The following is a 25,470-nucleotide window of genomic DNA, read 5'->3' as shown; positions in this document are numbered from 1 at the left end:
GTTGCCTAGTGCAGCTTTAAATAGTTGTTGATGATATAGTCCATCTGCACATTTTGTGATTGCGAGGATAAGTATCTTATAAAGAGAGAAACAACAATGGAAAATGTAATGTGGTTGTTTCTTACTGTACAACATGGTCAAATCTTGTTAGTTTCTAAATTGAAATCCTTGTGAGTCAGACAGTGTGTAGGTGTGTGTTGGTGCTCGTGTTGACAAGCCCAGCCTTTGTCACATCTTGTCTGTGAGTAACGCCAATAGAAATTCCTTTTGCAGAGGGGAAAGAAATGCAGATATGAATGCATGCAGAGATGTTGGGATCTTTCATAGTCTTTTATTCATGGAAAGAGTTTTGTTGTGCGCTCGGTGGCACACAGAGAGTGTCAGTAGAAACATGTTAAGAGCGAGAAAAACTCTCAGCCTGCGAGATTTTCTCCCCGTAAAAACGTCCAAACAATATATCCTCTTTATTGTTTCAAATATCAATACACGCGCGTCCCTCGTTCGGGACACGGAATCTGTATGGAAAATAATAATTAAAAAAAGCAGTAGTCAAAAAGATCAACGTACTAAAACAAAATACAAAAAAAGACAAATGAGTCCGCCACCAAAAGAGTGCAAAAACTAAACAGTTTTTCTTTGTAGAAAGCAAGCGAAGGGATCATTTATTTAGAAACTTTATTTTTGATTTTACAACTTTGTCTCCTCAATAATGTTTCAAATCGATCTAAAATTCAAGCCCTGACCAAGTCATTAAAACATATATAATATTGTCAACAACAAACATCATTTTAACCCGTTCCAAAAACAGAATACATTTACATCTGCCATCAGAGGTCTTTAGTTTATTCTCATCTATCAACTTTAATAGATTTACTGGGTTTTTTGCTCCACAAACAAGAAGAATTGGAAGTTGCATGATCACGTTTTGTGATGGTTAGTACAGACTGTGCACATCTTTCTTTTTTAATCTTTTTAGTGGTATAGGTAGGAAAGGTCGTTATAAAAAACAAATAATAAAAATAATTTGCAATTAGCACCGTTACTGTGATTTTTAATTTAGGGATCAGCACCTTGTCCCGTTAGTAGCGACTAGGAGTTGTCATACTGCTGCTGGTGGGAGGAGCTTAGATGATGAGGTCTTTGTCCACATCCTCTGCAAAAAGAGACAGAAGAGCCGTGAGCAGCAGTTCAGAACATACAGATCAACATGAAAATAAGACTTGACTTGATGCATGAAGAGAAGACTTGAGACTTGACTTGACTTGGGTTCTGGTGACTTGGGACTTGACTCTGACTTGTACTTTGATGACTTGAAAAGGTTTCTAAAGTCTTGACTTGAGATCTTGTGTTTGTGTAAATGACTTAGATTGAAAGTGATGAGATTTGTTCCAGCGGACGACTGAATTTAAATTCTGTTTTCTGAATTTGTATGGAATGATTGAATTTATTGAAGTTGAAACTGATTATAGAAATCAAACTCATGATGCTCTTACCAAGTTTTTATCCTATTGAAACCATATTGCATTGAAAAGTCCTAGATATTTAGTTTTCTTTAAGATATTAAATTGATACTGGACTCTTGATTTGTTCTGACTTGACTTGCTGTTCTACATTTAGACTTGAGACTGACTTGAGACTTGAGCAGAGTTGACTTGGTCACACTTCTGCATTATAATAACCATCATATGAATGAATTAATAAATGCAAGAAAGAAGGAGTAAATGAATAAATGGAAGTTTTAAAAAAAAAGGGGGATTGAAATGTATTTACATAAAGTGCTTAAGTGACAAAAAAGTGCAAAAACTAAACTATTTTCTGTTGTGTACTTTTTTAGTTTTTGCACTTTTTTAGTTGTGCATTTTTTTTAGTTTTTTCAGATCTCCATCATCCTGGCTGTGGGTGGGACGGATACTCACGCTCCTTGATGCCGAAGCAGGAAGCCCACTCCTCCAGAGCGATGTACTTGTCGCTGTCGGCATCACACTGCTCGAAGAAGCGGGTGGTGCAATGCTCCATGGGGATGAGGGGGGCGCGCAGGGGGGACAGCTCTGTGTGGGTCAGGTAGCTGGTGTACAGACAAACAAACACACCCATAAACAAACAGGCATCATGCATGAGATTAGGGGTTCGATTCCTACCCATGCTTACCATCAGATTGCTAAACAAAAGCGCAGTGTGGCTGACTGGTGAGACTTAAGTGTGGTAAACTGGACACAAACACTTCACGTATTTCTGCTATATATACAGCGCTATTTTACATGAGACTCAGCACTATCAGTGCCAATGTAACAGCACCAGACTAATGAATATCACCAAACATTTTGACGTTGAAGAGATGTTGATAAACCATCTTTCTGATATCAGTTCAAAACAGTTTCCAAGGATATTTTACCGTGCCGAAATATCATTGTGTGACAATGTTGCACTTGTTTGGGTTTAGATTGAACTTGTCACCATACGTCAAATGCCTACTGGAAAATTAGGAAGTTACCACCAGCCACCAGGCCAGTGCTGGTAAATTTGGGCTGTGGCTGGTATCCGATATGTACCCATCAATTTCTAGAATAAGTATTGAGGAAATGAAAAGCAGCTGGTAAAGTCTTGGATCCACCAGCCTCTGTGACCAGTGGATCAAAACGTTTCCTGCTGTGGTGTATCAACCCAGATCTGAGTCTGGATCTGCCAAAACAGCACAACCACTGCCTGAGCAAAGGAGATAGTTTGGTTTTCAAGATCTCAGATATGCCGACTTTGTCACGTCAGCATATAACCTGGATTTCGTCTGAAATAGCGTGACATCTCTTCATCTATACAAGATAGCTGTGGGAACAGAAAACCAGTGAACGAAGGCTCCCTTTTCTAAAATGATTACTAAGGAAGTCAAACTTTGCCTTGCTGTAATTTGGTTTATCAGTATGATTTGTTAGATATCTGCTTGGTGAACAAACTTCACCATTTACAACTAGTTTTGATATTTTTTGATCCAATGAAAAACTTCAGATGCAGATAAACCTTTGATATTTGTAGTTTTATTGTGTCTGCATAAAAGTCCTCCTCCATGTACTTTGGTGCATCAATTTGATTCTTAGATATCTATAGAAGCTCGTTTTGGAGGGACAAAAACAATAAACACAAATGTAATTGATATTTTTGGGGGTTTGAATCACTTTCGATGCCCGCTTCCCTCCTGTAACTTGTTATATCAACGTGCACTTTTTAATTTTATTTCTCTGAGTCAGGTGAAGAACTCTGGATATGCATAAAACTCTTCTTTTCTGCTCTTTGGTATATCAGTGTGATTGTTTTTGCTTGGCTCCCTGAACAGCGTCTCCCCTGACGTTCTCTACGTACCCGTCGATGGGGTGCTGGTCGAGCTGACCGAACTGCCAGTGGACGGGGAAGATGTACATGTTGTAGTTCTTCTCGAAGTCGTGGGCCAGCAGGTCCAGGGAGTGTTCGCCAGCCTGCAGCCTCTTCTCATTCTCATAGATCTTCTTCACCTAAAGGATTGGACGTACGCATTATATCACCAAAAAAAACCAACTTGGTAATAGTTTCCAGCAGTTGTAGTCAGAGCAAGCTCAAAATTGCTGTTCATAAAAGTGGATTATTGCACAGTTTGGATGTGCAACATGATGATGGTTGTTATCCCTACACAATCTAACCTCTACAACCAAAAAACAGCTTAGCTTAAACGGCTTATTGCACTAGTATAGCAAAACCGTCAGTGTTAGTCAACACTATTCCAGAGTTTCTATCAGTCCACACCCATCGGAGTTCATTTAACAGCCGTCCCAGAGCCATCAGCTCTATGAGGGGACAAACAACACTTTAATCAACACTGTCAACTCCAAATAATTGGCACTGAAAAATCAAGACTTATTAACACTGGAGATGCTACTGTGTAATATGGATTTGATCTAAAAAGCCATACACAAAGCATATTTTCCTGCGTTAATAACTTGATTTTTCAGTGATGTTTATTTGAGTTGACAAGTGTTTATTTATCACTACAGCTGATGTGGCTCTGGGGACAGCTGTTCAAAATTATCGGGTGTGGACTTGCATAAACACTGACATAGTGTTTATTTTTAACACTGACAATTTTACTTCAGTTCACAGAAAAGCACAGAGAGAAGAGCTAAGACTGGCTACATGAAGACAGATATGCACATTTGGGAGAGTTCAAGTTCCTTTCACAAGTCCAGGAATGCTAACTGAATTCAATAAGCATTCCTGCATATTTTCTTAGTTGATGCACGTCCTGCATCGAGTTAACAAGGGTGAAATGCATTCATGATGTGTAGAGAGGTGAGGTTGTGCTTAGAGAGTTGCTGGTTCAAATCCTGGCTGGTGGAAGTGAATGGTTTCTCACTCTCTCCTCCCTCAGCAGCTACTGCCCAGGTGCCTTCAAGCAAGGCACTCAACCCCCAACCGCTCTAATGGAGCAACAGTAGAAGACTGTGGTTGTACTGGGCAGCTGCCAGTGTGAATATCTGTAACTGAGTGTGAAGCAGGAAAATGCTGGAAAAGACCATGCATGCTCTGCCTACTTTCCTTGGGTCACTAAAAGTTTAAAAACTAGAAATGTCACTTTTTGTGTTGTTGCTCCTGGAGTTAAAAATGTGTTAGTTATTATTTGTGAATTTCACCAGCATTAAGCAGCTTCAGCTAGTATTAGTCATTCTGGAGCCTCCCGTGGGGCATGTCTGCGTATCTGCAGATCTTTTTGCCCCTTTGGTATTGCCATACTTTCCCACAGCAAAGATGGAGATCTGAGGCATATTTGCAGTCACCACATGTTTTGTGTATTTTATGTCTTCTCCAGAATAAACGGTGAAAAGCAGGTCCTGTATTCATCACCTTTGTTCCGACCTAGGAGGTTTTGTCCTGACCAATTTTCACCCGTTACGCTCCGCCTCTTTACTCACTCTGAGCTTCTGCTTCTCGGTCAGCAGGTTGTTGTCCTCGTCACGCTCGTACAGAGTGACCAGCACGTTCTTCAGCCAGTCCCTCATACGCAGGGGGAACTCGTTCAGCTCGGTGTCCATGCAGGGCTCGATCACTGCGGACAGACATGAACGTTAGCAATATGAAACGAAAAGTATGTGGGATTAGATGAAGGAAAAACACCTTTTGTACCAGAAGCAATACAATTTTTAAATAGGAATCATGAGGTTTTTGACACTGGACAGCTGCAAACTGTTCTAATTTTAGCTGTATGCATTTGGCTGCTGACTCAGCCGGCACTCTGCACTTTAAAAACACAAATATGCAAATGGACAACTGTTAAATTAAACCAATGAAACCATATAAAAAAAACCATCGAATTCTGTGTAAAATTCAGCTTTTCAGCCTATTCAACAGACTGATGGGAAAACAATTGCACAAAATCCTCTAATATCCAGAAGTCACAAACTGGATCCTTTTGTTTTTTTTGTTGTATAGAACAACACCCTGATCTCCATGTGAACCCTTCAGCCCCGGTTCATCTCGGCACCACAGAGTTTTTCCTCGGAGTGAAGGGCTTTAGTTTGAACAGAGGGAGAAACGCAGCCTGCGTGCCTGGACAGATCCTCCTGCCAGGCAGACGTTACAGCTGAGGCCGCGCCCCCGCCTGACCCACCTGACCCGCCCATCAATCACAGCGCCGGGAAATGTCTTGGGAGTGAACGCTATGCTATCAGCTAGGTTTAGCTTTGATTTATATGCACATATAAATGATAAAAACTGAAAAAAGAGGGACATGGAACCTTAACCCATTAAAAAACATGATATAAAAGATGACAGAGAGATAAATTGGGCAACAGAAACTAAATGACATCAAAGCTCAAACACAAAGCAGAATGGAAATAACAAAATGCATAAATAACAACTAAAGGTAATAAAATTAAATTCCAGCTTTTGTTTAATGTGTATGTAAAGATAGCTTGAATAGCATCTCTACACAGTGGGTGATTTAAAATTCAACAAAATCAGTTGGAATAGCGAGGAGGTATTTAGCTTTCCATCAAATTTGCTCTAAAATCTATACTTAGCAATGGCAGGCAAAAAATGTGTGCATTCCTAATTAGTCAGTCTACCAAATCTTTGATGAAATCCTTTTATTGTCCATTTGTCCATGTTGGTTTGAGTTGTCTGCATCTGTACCAACTGGGTTCCACATCTAAAGAAAATTTGTATGATCTGATTGCTGATGTATTGCATCAGTGTTGTTTCAAATAGTTGGTCCTGTGTAGCTCAGTGGGTGGAGCGAGGCGCTAACACTGGCAGGGTGAGGGGTTCCTTTCCCACTGGGGCCACTTACTCTAAAAATATAAGCACTCATGGTACTGTAAAGAGCTTAGGATGGAAGCAGAAGCTAGTTGAGGGGTTATGACGCAAATTCTGGACCAGTTTCATGGCAGACACTCTGGGCCTTGAAACATCTGGGCTATACCTGCTCATAATTTTCTGATACCATCGAAGGTATTTTAGGGTTTTGAGTCAGGGCCAGTAGAAACAGAAGTGGAGAGCTGCGAGCAAACCACAGATTTAGCCATTGTAGGAGTGACCCTTTCCGTGGATTGCCAGACTGTTGCTTCTCCCCGCCAATCGTAATTCTTTGGGAAATCCTGCAGTACTATGACTTAGGGGACAGAGTTGGATGACTGGCAGTGTGAGAAGCAGGGGGTTAGGGTTAGGGTTAGGGTTAGCAGGAGCAGAAGCAGTGGGGGGAGAGCTCACGTTTGCAAGGTCCGATGTAGTCGAGGTGCAGCTTGTGTCCCTTCTTGGTTCCCTCCAGGGTGCACTTGGTGGCGAAGAAGTGGCAGGAGGAGTCGTAGGTCTTGTTGTCGGTACCGCAAACCTAGGGAGGGGGGAACAGACAGAGATGAATTATCGGCTCTGAGGTACTTGGTAATGCTATTTCAACTAAATATGGCATCTAATGGATGGTTTAATCCAAAACATCTCGCAGTACTATGATTGCGTGCATTTTAGCATGGGTACACCCTGTGGGAATCTAACTCTGGCAGAGATATTGTTGTCTCTACTTTGATTAAACTTAAACTGATTCTAGCCCAGTTTTAAACAAAGCAGAAAATACATTATTACATATTTAAACAATTCATAAACAGCCCATATGTGCAAGATAATGCTTTACTTCTGTCATACACCCTAGAAGACCCAGTCTAAGATGTAGACATTGACTAAACTTTCACTTTTAAACTCTATAGCCTCATTTTAGCCTTCACATCTGTAACCATTCAGGCCTAGTGTTACCAAGCTGCGATGCTTGCTACTTGTTGATCAACAATAAATTGTAATTGCTTTGCTTTGATTTGATTTATTAGACAATTAAAAGAAACCACAGCATGAGAAAACTATGCACAGTGCTACAGTGTATACAATGCCCAGACATAATGGTTTCCTTTCCCTCTCATTTGAAATTCATTTTGTGGTTTCATGCAAATAGTTTAAGAAATGCTGGATGCTAAAAAGGTTGAAGAGGAAGATTTGTGACCAGAAGGTTGCTGGTTCAAATCCTAGACCAACTGGACAGATAGTGAATAAGAAATATTCTCCCTTCTCTAAACAACTATTGTCTTTAAGCAAGGCACTAAACCTCCAGTTGCTGCAGTGGAGCAGCTCAGTGTCCTGCAGTAGAAGAAGTAGTTGTACTGGGTGTGATTGTGTGAAAGTGAAACAGGACGGTGCTGAGCTTGGTGTTCAGTTAACCTTCCCAGGATAAATACAAATTAAAAGTTTCTTACGGCCCTTACACAAGGTTAAAGAAGCGCAGGACTAAATGTTATTGAACTCACGTGCTCGAACTCTCCGACAGCGGTGGGGCAGGTGGAGGGGTCCTGGCAGACACACATGGGGGTGTTGTCCTCATCAACCTCGCACACTTTGCCCTTCTTGCAGTGGTGGTTCAGGCAGGCGTCTGGAAAAACACCAACAAATAAGAAGAATTAGGGGTCTATTGGTCAGTACTACTTCTACTGCTCTTGGATAAAGCATTAACACAACAGCGGCCAAACCCAGACACACTTAGCCCAGTCCAGACACACACTCTTTGATGCAGTTTCCAGTCTTTTAGTACAATTTTTTTGAAGAGTTTCCTGCCCAAAGGCAAGCGGAATGAAGTCATTCATATTTGAGGCGAAATAACCCAAATGACTGGAAACTGCATCAAAGAGTTTGTGTCTGGATTTGGCCACTGATGCATCAAACGATGACGAAAAGAAAAAGTACAATTCTGAAAAGGCTACTTTTGTGTAAAACAGTAGAAATAATGGAAAATGCAGGGTTAGCACATTTTTCAACAGAAATAGAGGTCAGAAATAGAGTTATAGTACAGGTCCATTTCTGTACCCACTTCTAATACTTGTGTAGGGGACCCACAAATGTACCCTTAAAGGTTCTCTAATGGTCCTTAAGGTACTAAATGTTTACCTTTTATTGCACTAAAAGGTAAAGAGTCATTTCTGACAGCAAAAGGTACATAGTTGTATTAGTTTTCTTTGAATTTGAAGGTAAGTTTTACCACCTGAAGCTACAAAAAGGCTTGATGCTTGGGTGGGACCCCTAAAGGGACATTTTGAAACGGTACTTTTGTACCAAGGCATCAAAGTACATTTCTGTCACTTGGAGCACATAATTATTCCTTTAGAAGTTCAGGCATCAATCATACAAATATGAACAGGGCCTAAGGTTATAATATTTGTACTCTAATAGGGTACAGCCTCAGCAACAAGCCTTTGTACGCTTTTGTACCTTGTTTTCTGAGAGTTTCCGTCTATCCTGTACTTTCTACAATTTAGGTTCTACTTTGTTCTGTCCTGCTCTGTTCTGTTCTATTTCATCCTACTCTGTGTTACTTTTTGTACAACTTAGGTTCTACTTTGTCCTGCTCTGTTCCTTTCCTCTCCACTCAGTCAGAACAAAATGTCCCAAGTCGTGTACTTAGCTAATCAGTTTAGCAGACCCTGCCTTTGTCTCTATGTATTTTCGTGGTTCTGGTGTTGCAGCGGGCCTGCGGCTGTGCCCCTGCTCCTTAAATACCGGGCTGCGCTGGTTCTTACAGCAGGGTGGAACACATAATTACAGCCCTCTCCTCGCAGTCTGTCATTATGGCTGTTTGCCTTGCCAGTGTGAGGCGTCGCTGAACCCGCCGCTATCTCACAACCCAGATCCTCTCAGGACGGAGGAGCGAGACGCAGCTAAATCAAACGCTGTCAGAATGTATATCGGGGGTTGGCCAGTGTAAGCTTTGCGTGAGCCAACAAACATGACACATTTTATTTCTGGTGTCTCCGTAACGGCCGGAAACGAAAGAATTTATGGAAGTTTGATTTATTATTTCAGCTTTTGACTTGAGGTCATGTATTTCTACACTGCAAAGATCTTCATCTTAACAAGTCATTTAGTCTATTATTGAGTCCTAAGCTTTTCTTAAAGTAAGTGAAAAAAATCTGCCAATGGGGTTTGATAATTTCACTTGTTTCCAATACAAATCAACTTGTTTCAAGAATTTTGAAAGTGAAACTGCATTAGAAACAGAATAGTCTCAATATGAGACTACGTGACTAATGGACTTTTTTGTATATGTATCTGCCTGCATGTGTGTGCATGCGTGTGTGTGTGTGTGTGTGTGTAGGTGTGTGTGTGTGTGTGAACTTACTCTCAGCAACAACATCCTCAACAACCTCGATGGCCTCATCAAACTCTCCGATCTCAATCTGCACTGGGTTGGCCCCCACCTCGACCTCCTGGGTGAAATGAGGTCAGAGGTCAGAGAGATCAGAGGGGCGACCGCTAAACCTTTCGCATGCAGAGGATGTTGAAGTTATTTGGGTTACAAGGAGATAAAAATAATTAGAGGGAAGTCTTTTTAAAACATGACATGTGGTATTGGACAGATTTGTCCCAATGCTTCATACAGCGGAATGGGAACCTGGAAGTTAGAGGAATCTACTTGTGATCAGAAGGTTTCTAGTTCAAGTCCCAGACTGGCTGGGGAAATCTGGGTGAGGAAAGTGAATAAGAAATGTTCTCTCCTCCCTTTAAAACTAGAGTCGGGTCACCCAGCACCCAGTCAACCTTCCCTACATCGATAAAGGTTTAAAAAACAGAATGCGCTCTCTGAATTTGCTTGAGCAGATGACTGCCGCGTAAAAGTATTCAGGTCTATTTCTGCCCCGTTTGTCAAACGAAGTCCACTTAAACCAAACCGCTTAAATATCCCTGGTTTCCTGAAAAAAAATGCGAACGTCACCACTAAAGAGCGCTAAAGAGAGGTTCCTCCCTGAAGACCAAACAGAGTCTGGGAGAGCGAGGGGAGCGGAGAGACCATAATGTCCAACAATAACAAGCAGCTGGGTCCACATGTGGTGAAGCCATGAAAAACGTAATGGCTTCCTGACCGGCTGGCGGGCGAACGGCCGGCTAAAATTAAGGGCTGTGGGATCTCTGGTCCCGCTGGACCTCTGGAACAGGAAACGGTAAAACGTTCACATGAAGGCTCGCTCTGACGCCTCGTGCACGGGAATATTTAGTTTAGTATTGTTTACAGCAGACGGTCACGGGCTGCTTGGAGGACGGATCTTTACCTCCGCCAAGTTGGAAGGAGTTTACGTTTTCACCCGTCTGTTGTCTGTCTGCTGGCAAGATTTCTCATGAAGTTATGAATGGATTTGGCTGAAATTTGGAGGACAGATCGCCCAACGATCAGGTGACTAGATTTCTGTGGTGATCCAGATCTGATATTTACACGATTATCACTTTTTATCCACAACTATTATGCTGTGTTCATTTGCTGGTGGGAAAGTCCGACATCTGGGACTTCCAAGCCAGCTGCTAAACAGTGATTGTGCTATTTTGTCGGGAAAAGTAAACAAACACAACCTGTTACGCAGTCTGCAGCTTCGGAAGTCTGAGAATGTTTAGCGTTGGCGGAGGTTCGTGCTCTACTGAGTTTACTTTGCTTTTTTTCTCCTCCAACATGGCGGCGTGTCACCTGTGATGACTGGTAACTCTCCAGTTACTCAGAATCCAAATCAATTAACTCACCAAGTGCAATAAACATGCAGGAATTAGTCTCTGGTACCGAAACATTTCCACAGCTGAACCTGTTTACTTTCAGCACAAAGTCTCCATCATGATGGTGCTGCTTCTCTTCTGGCTGCAGCCTCTGAGCCCCCGGGCTCCATTAAAGACTGGATCATCTCTCTGAGCAGCTGTGTGGCTTCAGAAACATCATGAAGGCCAAAGAAATCCCAGATGTGTGCAAAGGAATTTGGGTTGTGTTTCCCAAATAATCAGCGTAGCACTGATATAAACTTTGCAGTGTTTTCCCATAGATTTTCTAGATCAGTGGTTTAATGCTGTTAATATACTGTATATGTATACTTTATATGTAAAGTTAATTAGCCTAAAAAGAGAAAACTAAAATCATTGTTTGTTGTCAATATTCACCAATCTGCATCTTTATGCCTCCAATATGGCATCTCTTCATTTTGGGAGGTCACAAGCCAAAAAGGCTGAGCGCCACCAATATTGAGAGGATTTTTACACTTTTCCATATGTTTTTTTTTTTTTATTATTTAAGTAGGAGGTAAGCGTACAACGTGCCATTCAGGTAACAGTGTGTCTCCGTCCCTTTGTAGTTTATGAAAGCTCCTGTTGTTCCTGTATCATGTCTGTACTGTGAAATGCTTCAAATTGCGGAAATGTTTCTGCAACAAATTCCTGCAAATGTATTATAACTGGACATTAAAGTTATTGGGATTCTGTCACAAAATGTTTTCAGTGAGTAGTGAGCAGTGGATATAAAGGACAAGCCACCATGTTGGAAGAGTGACAAAAACGAAAGAAACAGTTGGGAGATCTCTGCTCTAATTAGCTAGTTTACATATTGTGAACATGTGACTTTTATATTTCTGTCCATTACAGGCCACCGTAAGCTGTGTCAGAGAGCTGTTGATGTTTTTGCAATTCCTTGGTCATCAATAGAGGTCGATAAATTACTTAATACCTATTTAAGGCCTTTAATTTAAATGATTTCAGAGTTTTTCAGACTTTTTAAAAACCCGTCGAGACCCAAACAGGCAGGAGGAAAATCATCTGGGGGGACAAACCTCAACAATTGGCTCCTCAGCTACTGGCTCTTCCACGATGGGCTCCTCCTCAGTCTGGGGACGCAACACACACACACACACACACACACACACACACACGTTAATTTCACACACGTTAATTTCACACACTTGCACGTGAACGCACCCACTCACGGATGCACACAGGAAAAGCACTTGAATGAAGGAACTCATGCAGAAGCAGACATGATGATCTCACTCTCTCTTTCTCTCTCTCTCTCTCTCTCACACACACACACACACACACACATACAAAGACAAAGTTGGAGAAACACACATACACACACTTAGAGAAACACCTGCTTGTCAAGACACCCACACCTACACTCAGGAGAACACTTGATTAAAGGAACACATACACTCACACACACACACACACACACACACGCTACAGTAATTCTTCACACGTGAACACACACACTTGTGGATACACACAGGAAGCACACTTGAATGAAGGAACACATAGAGAAGCAAACACAGTGATCAGGCACACTCACACACACATATACACACACCTGGAGAATAAAACACACACACACACACACACACTTACACACACACACTTGCGAATGAATTCACAGCCACACCCATGTACAGGAAAACACACAATATGCCTACAGACAAAGGAGACACAAGGAGGACACACACACACACACACACACGCAGGAAAATGCACAAACAAAGGAACATGCTCATAAAGAAAAGGACAAAAGGAGACCATACACACAACACACACACACACACACACACACACACACACACACACACACACACACAGTGTAACTCACAGGAGCAGCCATGGCGTGGCCAGCCAGGCAGAGGAGGAAGACGATCCACACCCTCATCTTCAGAGTCTGTCAGGACAAACAGAGAAACAGTCAAACATATTTCCTTCGGTCTGTTTTCCATTCGCAGTTGCTGTTGTATTACTTATTAAACAATATTAAAGTATTGTTTAATGACTGGCTTTCATCTTCTAAACATAAGACCAAATAACAGTGGTAATAAGCGTAATTATACCCTGCAAAAAAAGGCAGCAAAACATTTGATAGAAACCATATCACTGTAAAAAGTAAAGGAGCTTCAAATTGTAACTATAGGGGAACCCAAGAAGGCTCCTTGAGGAACTCCTTCAGAAAGGGATTCAAGTTTGGGATGTTTTTCTTGTGAGGAAGCCTGAGGTGCTTATTGGCTCCTTCAGATCTCAGAAGAGCCTCTAATGAACCCTCAGTTTTCAGAGTGCAGGCAACAAAGGCATTTAGACAACAGGCTCAATACGCAGCACATTTCCAGAGCCGCACAATGGACTGATGGACGCTCTCCAGCTTCCCGAACAAAACAGTCAGTGTCCGCCTTGTTTACTTGCAGGCCATGTTAAAATGTTTGTGGTTTTGTTGAAATGGCTCTTTCACCCGCTGCATGTGATTTTGTCGTTCTGGAGCCTAAATCAGAGCGCTGCTGTCCAGCACAGAAGCCGATTGCACTAAATTAGATTTACTTCAGAAACACAGCAAACAGGCTTGTAAACAGCAGCTGTTTGCATGTACACTATGCACTCAACAGTCTAACAAAACAGTGTTTTTCCACCGCCTGAGGCACCGTACTTTACCTCCTCATATTTCCGTCAGGCCTGTATTGTATGTAATTTTTTCCATTAGGCCAGTTCTGCTGCTATGCACTCCATTACATCTCTAAACTCATGACCAATTCAAGAAAATGTGACATTCATGTGTGTTGCTGTGCAGCTCAATGGATAGAGCAAGGCACTAACACAGCCAGGTTAGAGGTTAGAGGTTCAATTCCCACCTATATATACTAAAAATGTATGTACTTATGGTAATGTGAGGCACTTTGGATAAAAGCCCCCATGAAAAAGCATCTGTTATGTGTTTTCTCCAATGCTGCTGACTTTGAAAATAAGTTTGGGACATGAAAAAAAAAGTAAAGCCCAAATTCCATGTCTATCTCCAAGACCAGCATTCATGACTCGACTATGAGAGGAGAGCCGGTTATCTTTCTTCCTCTCCTGCCGTCCGGCTCCGCTCTTCGCTCTGAGCGGCCATTGTTGGAGGCTTGATATGATATCCTCCCTTTTCTCCTTCCATCTCTCTCTCCCTCTCTCTCTCTCTCTCTCTCTCTTCCCTCATCATGTCTCATCTGAAGGACTAAATAAGGGCTCTTTTGTCTGGCAGTGGAACATGCCATCTCTCATATGGTATACAATCTCTCTCTCTCTCCCTCTCTCTCTCTCTCTCTCTCTCTCTCTCTTTCCCTCTCTCTCTCTCTCTCTCTCTCTCTCTCTCTACCTCCATCACGGCCCATTTCATCCAGACATCCAGAAACACTGTTTATCCTTCACAGATCAAAGTTACCTGTGGCCTATAGGGGTTTTGTTAAAGTGATCCTGTCTGGGGAAGCTGACTGCAAAGATCAAAGTGATTATTTTTATTCCATTTACCCCATTTCCTTGATATTGTTTTTTTTTTATTATTATTATTAAAAGAATAGGACCTACACTACCAGTCAAAAGTTTGGACCCACGCATTTTTCTTTATTTTCTCTCTTTTTACTCTTTTTCACATTTTAGAATAATAGTAAAGACATCAAAACTATGAAATAACACAAATGAAATTATGCAGCGACCAAAAAAGTGTTAAACAAATCAAAACTATCTTATATTTTAGATTCTTTAAAGTAGCCGCCCTTTGCCTTGATGGAAAGGCAAAGGCCTTGATGGAAAGGCAAAGGCTTTGGAAAGATCAACTTCACTATTTATATTTGTCTAAGAAACACATTTCAAGCACTTAAGCAGAAGCCTTTAGATAAAAACTGATTTAAGATCATGAAAAACAGATTACATTCAATCAGGTGGGTCCAAACTTTTGACTGGTAGTGTAATTTGCCTAAACAATACCTAAACAATAAATTACATTATAGAATTAGAATTTCACAAGTTCAGAGTTTCACAAGTTTTGTTTTTGTTGCTGTGCTCTCTGTTACTCCAGCTGCAAGGGAAATTCCTCATGCAGGGCAATAAGGCTGAGCTGAGCAGAACTGACACAGTTTGTCCCATGCTAAATGTTAGAGGAGATCAGCGGGGGATAAGAAGATTTACAAAACAGAGCTGTGAATAGTCTGAATTCCTGCTCCTCAGATAAGACGTTAGCCGCTTTAAACCGACATCAAATTAATTAACGTGAACATTTCCAAACATGTTTCAGGACAATTTGGAACTTTTTCTCTGCATTCTTTCAACACGTGAAAGAATGATCGACTCAGACGGGGAGGAAGAGGAGACGAGTGGCGTGGTTCTGAAAAACACCGCCGTGAGGGAAACTCAACTTGACATTTTGGGGGTGGAGGAACACTTCGCCTGGCTGGTTGCCGGGTGTCCTGAAACCCTGAAAAATGCACCAGGCCCCCGTGACACAAAGCATCTGAACAGGACAACATGTTTAGACAGATGCAGTGAAAAAAGGGTAAAGTTTGCATACAGTGAACCGGAGGCAGAGGGTGTTGACGTGAGCTCGTGTGTGCTTTGACAAACCCCTCCAGTGTCTCGAGAGCGCTTTGTCATTTGGAATTGCAAAGATTTATTGACGCTTCCCTTGTAGGTTTGTTTGTTGTTGGCCTTAATCTAGTGCTATGGGATTTAGCACCGACTTGACAGGGCAAAATTGTCAAAACATTTCAGTTCTTAAGATAACAAATACCCTCATAACATGATTCTAGATCTATATCTATAGAATCAAGGGCCATTCACTCGCATTGAAGCGCTGATCTAAGTGTTAGCCATCATTTTGCATCTATCCTGCATGTATCTACCATTTCTGCTGCAGCCTATTCATTCTCAAACGCTCTAAGTGTAATTATAACACTAAACCCATGTCTGGTCTGGTCTTGTGCCTTCTGAAGGCTGAAACAAGAGCAATTTTCCACACAGTTCCATAGTAGTTGTAATGTAAAATGCAAAAACCGTGTGACAACTATATCTGTAGGACTGCAGATCAGGTCTCTCTGTCCATTAGTAATCATCACAATCTAAAAGGCAAATCATATCCTGGGTCTGCACTTCTGTTTTGATATGTAGATACAGCGATCGTTGCATGACAGTAGTCTACATGTCAGAAAACTGGGATTGTGACCAGAAGGAAGCCAGTTTGAATCCCGCATTGGCTGCAAAATTTAGGGGGGAAAGTGAACAAGAGATGCTCTCACTTCCCTCAACAGCTTCTCTTGAGGTGACCGAGCAAAGAAAACAGTATGGGACTGTGGTTGTACTGGTTAGCTCCCAGTGGCCAACAGTAGAAGACTGTGGTTGTACTGGGCGGCTCTCAGGAGTGAATGGGTGTACCTGCATGAACTCGTTCATGCAGGTACACCCATTCACTCCTGAATGGGTGTAAGGCATTGCTGAAAAGGAGCATAGTGCCCAGTCAACCTTCTCTGGATGAATCGAGGTTTAAAGTAAAAACATGATTGCTGCTGCCTTGTTGCTCCAGCCGTCAACAGGAATTGTTGGGCTAATCTGTTAGCACCGACACAGAATGGAGGCAGGGTGCAAACGGGACTTCTACAATGGTGACCACTGTGTGTGAAGGTCCAGAGCGTTTAGGCCATGAAGTCTCGACTGGGTTTGGACGTGGAAAAATACAGAGACGCTGGCAGAGGACGCAGACAGTGACGTCTCCAAATAACCTCCACACAAGGAAACTTCTCTGTGCCTTTGAAAACGGGGAGCTAAAAAAAAACCCCGAGGTGTTCTGCTGACGGGAAATTTCGCAAAAAAGAACCTCTAACAAACTAGCGTGTCTGACTGAGAGCGAGAGACCGGGTGAGGGAGAGAGCAAGCAACGCTAAATCTGATTGCAGAGAAAGAAAATATAAACTGGTCTCATCTCCAAAAATGTCGGGTCAGTATTTGATTTGGAGGAACACGGCGTTCCCATCTTATGTCCGTTTTAACATATTCCTATTTAGTCAGACCGGGCGAAAGTCATTCCGCTCGGCTCGGCAGGAAAGAGAAGGCCGGACGGACTGACGTAACAGCAAAACAAATTATTTTATTTGGAAAGCTGCTCTCATAATCAAACAGGGCAGAGGCTAAAAGGGAAACTTCAGTCTCATAAAGAGGCCCTTTTTCCCCTCAAACGTATTTAATTTGGGAGGTTTGTTAGGTAAGCAAGCGGCCGCGAGGTGTAAACTCGCAACGGAGGAAAACATGCTGCTAATACAGATAACTCTCTCTCTAATTTCTCTCTCTTTCTCTCTCCGCTTCTGTCTCTTTTTCCAACAGGCTTTAAAGGGAACGGATTTAGAGGAATTCTTTCTGCCTCTCCTCGGTGACATAACAGGTGGGTTGAATGCCTGGAAAAACAACCTGGGAAACACAGTGGGGGCAGTCTGTCTGCCTGTCACTGAGTCCCAGCAAATACTGCAGGCAAACACCGCTCGCATGCAAAGGCCCATGAAGAGGCGAATGCACTGTAAAGGCACTGGGAATAAACACTCCTTCTCTCTGTCTGTCTTCAGCCCAATTCACACGGGACTGGTATTATGTGGGGATCTCACGCAGTTAATGAATTAGCCCCCAACCTCTCGTACAGGATCGCGAAATTCACAGAAAAATACAGCTGTATGAGGTCAAGATTTTACAATTTATCACTTCACAATTTAGCAAAGCAAAAGCTGAAGTTTGCATCTAAAATTCAATCAAAAACCTTCCTCTATAGATTCCACTTTCATGACAGGAGCAGGATAGAAATTGCGCATCTGGAAGAAGAAGAAGACGAAGAAAAAGAAATTGCACTCCAAAAACAAATTATGGCTGAAATTACCAAGAGTTTGATTTGCACAATATTAGAATTATTCTGTGCACTTGTCAACTCCAATTACACTCGCTTCTTCTTCCAAACGTGATGCCGGTTGAGTGTTAGTGTCGGTTTGGAGGCTTATAGCCATCGAAGAACTTTTTAAAATGACTCCCTGCACTGCTAATGCGCTGCGTCTCCATCCCCCCCCCCCCAAAGAGGAACTGTTTGGAAACTCTTGCAGTACTTTTGCAAGATAGAAGCATAAAAGAGGGAGGAGACTTCTGCAATGGCTTCCACCATTTGCTCTTTATGATCCGCTGATGTGTTTGGCTAAGGATCGGCCCAAACAGGCAGTGGAATGTAAATGGCCAAACAGGTGGGAGAAACCCTGTTGAGAAACCTCCGTCTAGTAGTGATGCCTTGCTAAACTAATGTGGTTAGTTAGCAAAAACACTGTCAGGAAATGTAACCTGTTGTATGTTATAAGATGCAGCTCCAGTGACAAAACATACAACGGTTGAATCATTTTTCTGACGGAAAAGGAAGAGTCGGAAAAGTTTCCTTCCAATATGAAATCCATATACTGATAGAATGTTTTTTTTATATATGAGGATTTAATTCCAAATTGAGATATCCACCATTAGAAATAACTGATGCTTCTCTAACAAGCAACATGATCAAGAAATCAGCAGAAGTCTACATTAATTACAGTTATATTACATTCATTTCCTATAGAGTTGAGCAGCCAGGGAAACTCAGCTGATGTTTGGACGCTCGACAAGCTTGTCGGCTGAGAAAAGTTATCGGCCGCCGACAGCCAATCAGATTTCCACGCTTCACAACTTTTATTTGACAGACAACAGGAATGAAAAATGATGCTTGGAGAACGATTGCATCCATCGTTGGGTCGATTGGAAGCTCTGAATTCATTTTGAAGATATTTGTTGTTTATTTTCAATTAATGCTACTTAATTAGCGCTTTCTAGCTAGCTATATTGATTCATTAAAATTATGAAATGTTATGAAAGGCAATACCAAAGCAGCGAGAATATATTGAATACATTTTTCTTTGCCATCATACATCAGAGAGTAGAGTCAGAATAGATTATATTCTGACTCTACTTGTACAAGCTGTTCCAAAATGATTCTTGATATTAAAGTAAATAATAATAATAAATTCAAAGCCCAATATGGGTCACTGTTAAAGACATGAGTCATCTTAAGACCTTTGCTTCCATGTTTCTGAGAATATAGTCATCTATGTTTTTGAAATAGTAATTTAAAAACACTCAAGTAGAGTTTTTGTCCCCCAAAAAATACTATATTCTGATGAAACCCTTCAGTTGCAGCTGCTTATTCTAATTTAGTAAGTGAAGAGCGTTTTAAAGGTGCATTCCACAAGCTTGGTGGATCACGAGGCGCAGCCAGCCCCATCCTGGGAGTTTTCCCTTTGAATCCAAGCAAATTCCTCCTGGACTTTGCAATAAGATACCAGGCGACAAATCCAATTTCTCTCTGGAGAGGAGAGGAGAGGAGGTGGAGAGGAGGTGGAGGAGGGGGGGAATCCCTTCAAGTGGGCTGGACAAAGGCTAGTTTTCAGAGAGAGGGATTCAGAGCCGTCACTTAGGCTACCAGTCATCCCTATCACTCAGGAAACTCCAGGCACAAAGGAGGGAAGGTGGAGGAAAAGAGGAGAGTTAAGAAGAGCTGAGGAGAAAAGGGGAGCAGTGTAGGATCGGTGTAACCTGAGTTCCTCGTCACCTGACCCCTTTGACTCGTTTCCCCCCCTCCATCCCCCCCGTCCCCCCGGCAGGACAGACCCTCTGTTCTGTCTCTGGCGTTCTGCAGGCTTTGCCGAGTTGTTCCTGAGCCTCTGGCCTCGGGCGATAAACAGTTCGCCTGAAGCCAGTTCCCTCAGTAATTTGATAATCTGCGTTCGTCTTTTCCTGTCTTCCCTCCAAGCTGGCGTTCCTCCTTTATCCTTGCTGTGGTTAGAGGCCAGAAAATGCTGGCAGACAAAACGTGTTCATCATTTCTACAGAGCAAAAGCCAAGTACAGCTTAACAGTTCACTTTGTGATGTTGGACTATTGTCTTTTATTGTCTAGAAAGTTTTACTTTGCTGTCTCTTGTGATTTTGAGTGTGTTTTGCTCTTTGAATGTATTCTGACTTTATAGATTGCTCTATGTTGTTTGTCTTGAACTTCTGTTTGCATCTTGCACTTGTTTGTCTTGATGCTACTTTCCTGAGGTCTCCTTTCCAAAAGAGATGGTTTTGTTACCTCCGCCAAGGAGGTTATGTTTTCAGTGCCGTTTGTTTGTCTGTTTGTTTGTCTGTTAGCAGGATTACGAAAAAACTACTGGCCTGATTTTCATGACACTTGGTGGAAGGGTGTAGCATGGGCCAAGGAAGAACCCATTCAATTTTGGAGCGGATCTGGATCCGACTCACGAACAAGCAATAATAGCACGAACCGTGGCGGAGGACTGCGCTCTCCGAGTGCCCTTCTAGTTTTGTTTTGTTTTGTTTTATTATTATCACATATTAAAATCAACATTGTAAACATAATTGTGCAGGAGAGCTTAAAGAAACCCAGCTGGGATTGTGAGAGTAACCTCCCCTAGATTCTTAATCATAATGGGACTAACGTGGTTAAATAAATGAAAATAAAAATGCGTAGACATTATGATGAAGTCTGTTGAGTGCAAGTTTACCCTGCATAAAAGTTCTTTTGTCATCTCCACTGACCTATCCCAGTCTTTTTGTTATATGTACACTGCAAGAGGCCGGGAGGTCAGTCTGGCAGCCAGCCAGCAAACCAGTCAGTCAGCAGCCAGCCACTGTCTGGTTAACTTTGACTTGTTTCTGAATATTGTTTAATTAGTTACTTTAATTATAAATGTGTCATTTGGTGGATGCTCTCATCTGAAGCAACTTACAGAACCTTATTTACATATATTTATATCCTGGGTGGTTCCAGTAGGAATGGAGCCGCTGAACCTGCAGCGTTCGCCTCGCTCTACACATCCAGCTGCTATTAAACTAATAATCCACAACATTTTTATATAAATAAATGTCTGTTTTGCAACTCACTCTCACTGACTGCTCTAACCCAACAGTGATTCAACCTATATCCAGTTGATGAAAGCTTTTCCATCTAAACAGCCGGTGTCTGGTCGCTCTTTCCTGCCGCACAGGAAGTGATGCGTTTTACGTTTCCGGTTTGTTCGGAATCAACAGAAGAAGAAGAACTGGGTAGTTAGCATGAGCAGCGATAGCCACCATGGCTGAACAGACAAAGAAAAGAGAAACTCAAACTGCATCAACAGAAAATCCAAGCTCCGCCCACACTGTTTGATTGACAGGTGATCTGTGGGAAGTGCAGAAACACCACAGTGAGGCTGAGGGACAAAGATGGAGACTGAAGCTGAGAGCCAACACAGCACTTCCATCACAGTGAATCCTCCTCCTCCTCCTGGACTTCCATCCCTCTGTGATTTCACACTTCCACCTCAGCAGGAATGACTCACATTTACTCACTCCCTCTCTTTCACCCCCTTTCTCTCTCTTTTCTTTCTCTCTCTCTCTCTCTCTGTTTTCTTCCCTCTCACCTTTGTCTCTACCTCCCTCTCTCTTTCTCTTTCCCCTTCTCTCTCCCCTTTATTTCCCTCCCTCCTTCTCTCTCCCCTCTCACTTTTTTCTCCCCTCCTCTCTCTCTCTTCCCCCTCACTCTTCTCTCTCTCTCTCTCTCTCTCTCTCTCTCTCTCTCTCTCTCTCTCTCACTCTACCTCTGTCATGGTTTCTTTTATTCTCTCTGTATATCTCTGTCCCTTTCCATCTCTCTCTCTCTCTCTCTCTTGCTCTCTCACAATCTGTCTGCCTTTCTCTCCATTCTCTTTAACTTTCTTTGTATGTCAGTTTCTTCTCTTTCTTTCTCCATTGCAATTTATCTTTTTCTCTCTCTATTCCTTACTCTTTCTCTCTCTCTTTTTCTGTCATTCTCTGTCTCTGTCTCTCTCTCTCTCCCTCTCCATGTCTCTCTCTCTTTTTCTGTCATTCTCTGTCTCTGTCTCTCTCTCTCTCTCTCTCTCTCTCTCTCTCTCCCTCTCCATGTCTCTCTCTCTTTGCTGACTGGAAAGTTTTAGTTTTCCTCGTCCACGTCAAAGCCGAGACAGCAGGACAATCCTTCCTTCCTGTTGGTGGATTAGAGCTTTTCTGGAGGTTGCCAGGCTGGCCCAGGATTTCCCAGCATCCTCAGCTCCAACCCCCCCCCCCCTCCCCCCCACCCTCCTCCTCCTCCTCCTCCTCCAGACCTGCCACCTCAACAATTAAGCACCTCTCAGCAGCCAGAAACAGTCTGTCTCCACCTCACTCATACTAATGCAGATGTATTGTCCTTCAGTCTCACCAGGACAGCTCCGCCGCCGAGGAGAAAGAGCCGTGAAAAACAAAACTCTTCTAATCAAAAGAAAGTGATAGCACTTGTCTTTCTTTAACTGTTTATTCTCCATATAATTCAGTTTGAGAGGTGGGGAAGGGAGCGGAGCGCAGTTTCACGCCTGGATTTCGGAGCGGGAGGAATCTGCATCGCTTCAGATCGGATCGCAACAACTCGCAAGAAAAAGTCTGAGGAAATGTAGCACATTACAGAAAGCCTGACTAATATATAATAATATAAAGTATCTAAATATATAATAATTTAACAGTATCGCTCAGTCTCTCTCTCTTTCAGTCAATTCTCAATTCAGTTCAGCTACTTTATTGTCATGACTGTTTCATACTGCCAAATCAGTTTTGAACAATGTCAGTTTTCAACAACCAACAAACAGGACTTTATACATTCAAATCATACTGAGATAATAAATTATAAATTATTAATATGTACTAAATGATAGTACATAATCACCAATATCTAAAATAACATAAAACGGTTCAGAAAAGTTCAGAAACTGAGAACATGCAGTTATATGAATCATTCAAAGGCGAATAAGAGCTTATCAGTCTCTCTCTCACTCGGTCTCTCTCTCTCTCTTTTCCTCTCTCTCTCTCTTTCCCTCTCTCTCTCTCTCTCTCGCTCTCTCTCAGTGTGATTGTGAGTGAGACGTGACAGTCCAGACATCTGCACAGACTCACAAAGCCTCCAAACAGCTGGTAACGAATCCCTATGGCAACCTGCATTCCTTTACATGGGAGTAATTGGGGAGGGGGAGTTATGGAGGGGGTGGGGGTGGGGGGGGGTGGGGGGGGGGGTGATATTTGTCCGAGAAACACTCCCACTGCTCCGTCAGGCTTTGTGAACTCCCATCCCCCCTTTCCTTCTCTCTCACTTCAGTTTAGAAAGTTTATTTTCATGAAACAATGCTGCTGAAACTGAAGCTGAAGTTTCCAAAACTGCAAGTTTCCAAAAAGCGACACACAGCAGCAGTTTATGCATTCAAACCCTATTATTAAAAGAATGAATTATTTGGTTTGAGAACATAAACTATACAATATAGATAGATATATTAATATTCATAATAACAGAACAGTTCCAAAGTTGAGAACATGTTGTTAGGCAGACTTTTCAAAGGGCATATCGGACTCTGTGTGTGTGTGTGCGTGTGTGTGTGTGTGTGTCTGAACCCCCCCACCCCTCACAAGCTGTAACCCATACTCCCCCCCCCCTCCTCCTCCTGTTGCCTATGTGGCACACAATACCTCCCCATTATCCCACTGAATGGATCCTCATCACCGCAGCTTGTTTACCTGCAGGCTGAGATTTCCTTTCAGCTGCTCTAACAGTAATAATGACAGAGGGTAATAAGGGGAGATTTTGTGTCCGCAGCAGAAAGCTTTTAACCAGTCAGTTTTAATGGTTGAAAACAGGGTGGGGGAAACTGGGAAATCACCACCAGTCACCACGCAGGACAATGCTGGTGAATCTTTGCCTGTCTACTCCAGCAGCCAGTCAGTTTGGCAGGACACCAGGCATGACTCAGACACTTTCTAACAAGAAAAAGCAAAAGTTTCTGGTAGATTTTGGGGGGGGGGAAAGTTTTGCTGCCTTTGTTTACCTCGATCAGACTGAAAACAGCTGAACGAACGGGTGGCTTTTCATTGGTTATAGCATCTGTCAAGCAAATGTGAAGTAATTTCTGGAAAGCAAACTAATTTTGAAAGTTAAAAGTCAACTTTTGCAAACTCTTTGTCGGCAGTAAACATATAATTTAATGTCCCACAAAAACTACAACCGGTTTGCCAGTAAGTTCTAGTCAACTTTGGTAGCTCTCTCTCTCATATCACTGGGAAAAAAAGCAGCAACACTCAAATCTTGCTGTCAAAAAGAGTAAAAAAGTTTATATTAAGTCTTATAAAACACTTTCACATGTTGTTAAAGTGGAGCCCAGCCTCGTGTGCCTGCAGGCGGGATGCTGTGGAGTGAAGTCTTACCTTCAGCTATGCAGAGCAGGGAAACCAAAAGAGCAGTCAGCTGTCTCCGGGCCGGGGACGATCTAACAGCCAGGCCGGTTCACACAGGAGACATTTGCAGTGGGACGGCCCAGTCAGGAACCCCCCTTCCCCTCCCCTTCACCCTCTCATTACCCCCCCCCTCCCCCCCCCTCTTCCTGCCCCTGTGGGCGGGGCCTAACATTAACTCTCTCCCACCAGCTTGAGCGGGACTAAAAAACTTTTCGTTTCTTTCCAGGTTGTTTGATCTTTAGAGCTGAACAGAAGCCTGTCATGGAATAATATGAGTAAGAATAAGTATAGTCTAAACTTTATTTATGTAGCTTCTCACTGCTGTTTAGGAGACAGTTTTGGATTTCACTCTTAAGTTTTGATTTGTCACTTTCTGTGGGCAGAGAAGATTTCCTGCCAGTTTCACACCTGACACCAGAAATTCATTTGGGCAAACAGGTGAATCTACAGCGTCTCCATCAGTGGGGATGGGAGGCTTTTGTCTAGTGCAGCAAAACAATTAAGGCCATATAAGGCAAAATTGGGAGGTAACAGAAATGGACAGTTTTACCTTTAGTGGGGATGAAAAATGGGCTATCAGGTTATCAGGACCTACAGCATCATTTTGTTTACCTTCTCTGACCCAGGTAAACCCCTCTCTGTCAGGAGAAACTGACTCTGACAGCTTCAGTAGTTTTAAATCATCCCAACTGCTCCGACCCACTCACTGTGGGAGTTGAGGAACAAGATGTACTGCAGAGTAACAGCAGGTTCAGGATAGTTACACAGCCGGTTATTGTCCGGGTCTCACTGCAGCGCCTAGGCTACCCAGAATGCCTTTCTGCCTGTGTAGGTTGGACTCCACTGCAGGCATTAAAGCTTATTCTATTGCTCTGGAAAAGAGTCAGATAAATGTCCAAAATGTAAAATGGAATGTAAACACTGCTGTAGTTAATATTATAACAGCTACAGACTTCATTTTGACAGACAGTACATGGTCCAAAGATCCCACATGCATGACAAGAGGGTCCCTATAATACCTGAATATTAGTGTGTTTATTTATATCAGCTTTGATCCC

The 25,470-nt window shown here is 42.5% G+C and overlaps 1 protein-coding gene across 1 annotated transcript; it reads right to left on the bottom strand.

Annotated features, from left to right (window-relative positions):
- Positions 1 to 315: 315 nt before the first annotated feature.
- sparc (secreted protein, acidic, cysteine-rich (osteonectin)) lies at positions 316 to 24,474 on the bottom strand. The gene is made up of 10 exons (XM_071901291.2): positions 24,383 to 24,474; positions 12,929 to 12,994; positions 12,123 to 12,176; positions 9,668 to 9,755; positions 7,806 to 7,927; positions 6,727 to 6,847; positions 4,932 to 5,065; positions 3,352 to 3,500; positions 1,917 to 2,065; positions 316 to 1,153 (listed from the first exon to the last, which is right to left on the bottom strand). The coding sequence occupies exons 2-10, from the start codon at positions 12,983 to 12,985 to the stop codon at positions 1,125 to 1,127; spliced, it is 903 nt and encodes a 300-aa protein (XP_071757392.1). The 5' UTR covers positions 12,986 to 12,994; positions 24,383 to 24,474; the 3' UTR covers positions 316 to 1,124.
- Between the last annotated feature and the right edge of the window lie 996 nt (positions 24,475 to 25,470).

Source organism: Centroberyx gerrardi, chromosome 16 (genome assembly GCF_048128805.1).
Source record: "Centroberyx gerrardi isolate f3 chromosome 16, fCenGer3.hap1.cur.20231027, whole genome shotgun sequence".
NCBI classification, from domain to species: Eukaryota; Metazoa; Chordata; class Actinopteri; order Beryciformes; family Berycidae; genus Centroberyx; species Centroberyx gerrardi.
This window is presented reverse-complemented; position numbering and strand designations above follow the sequence as displayed.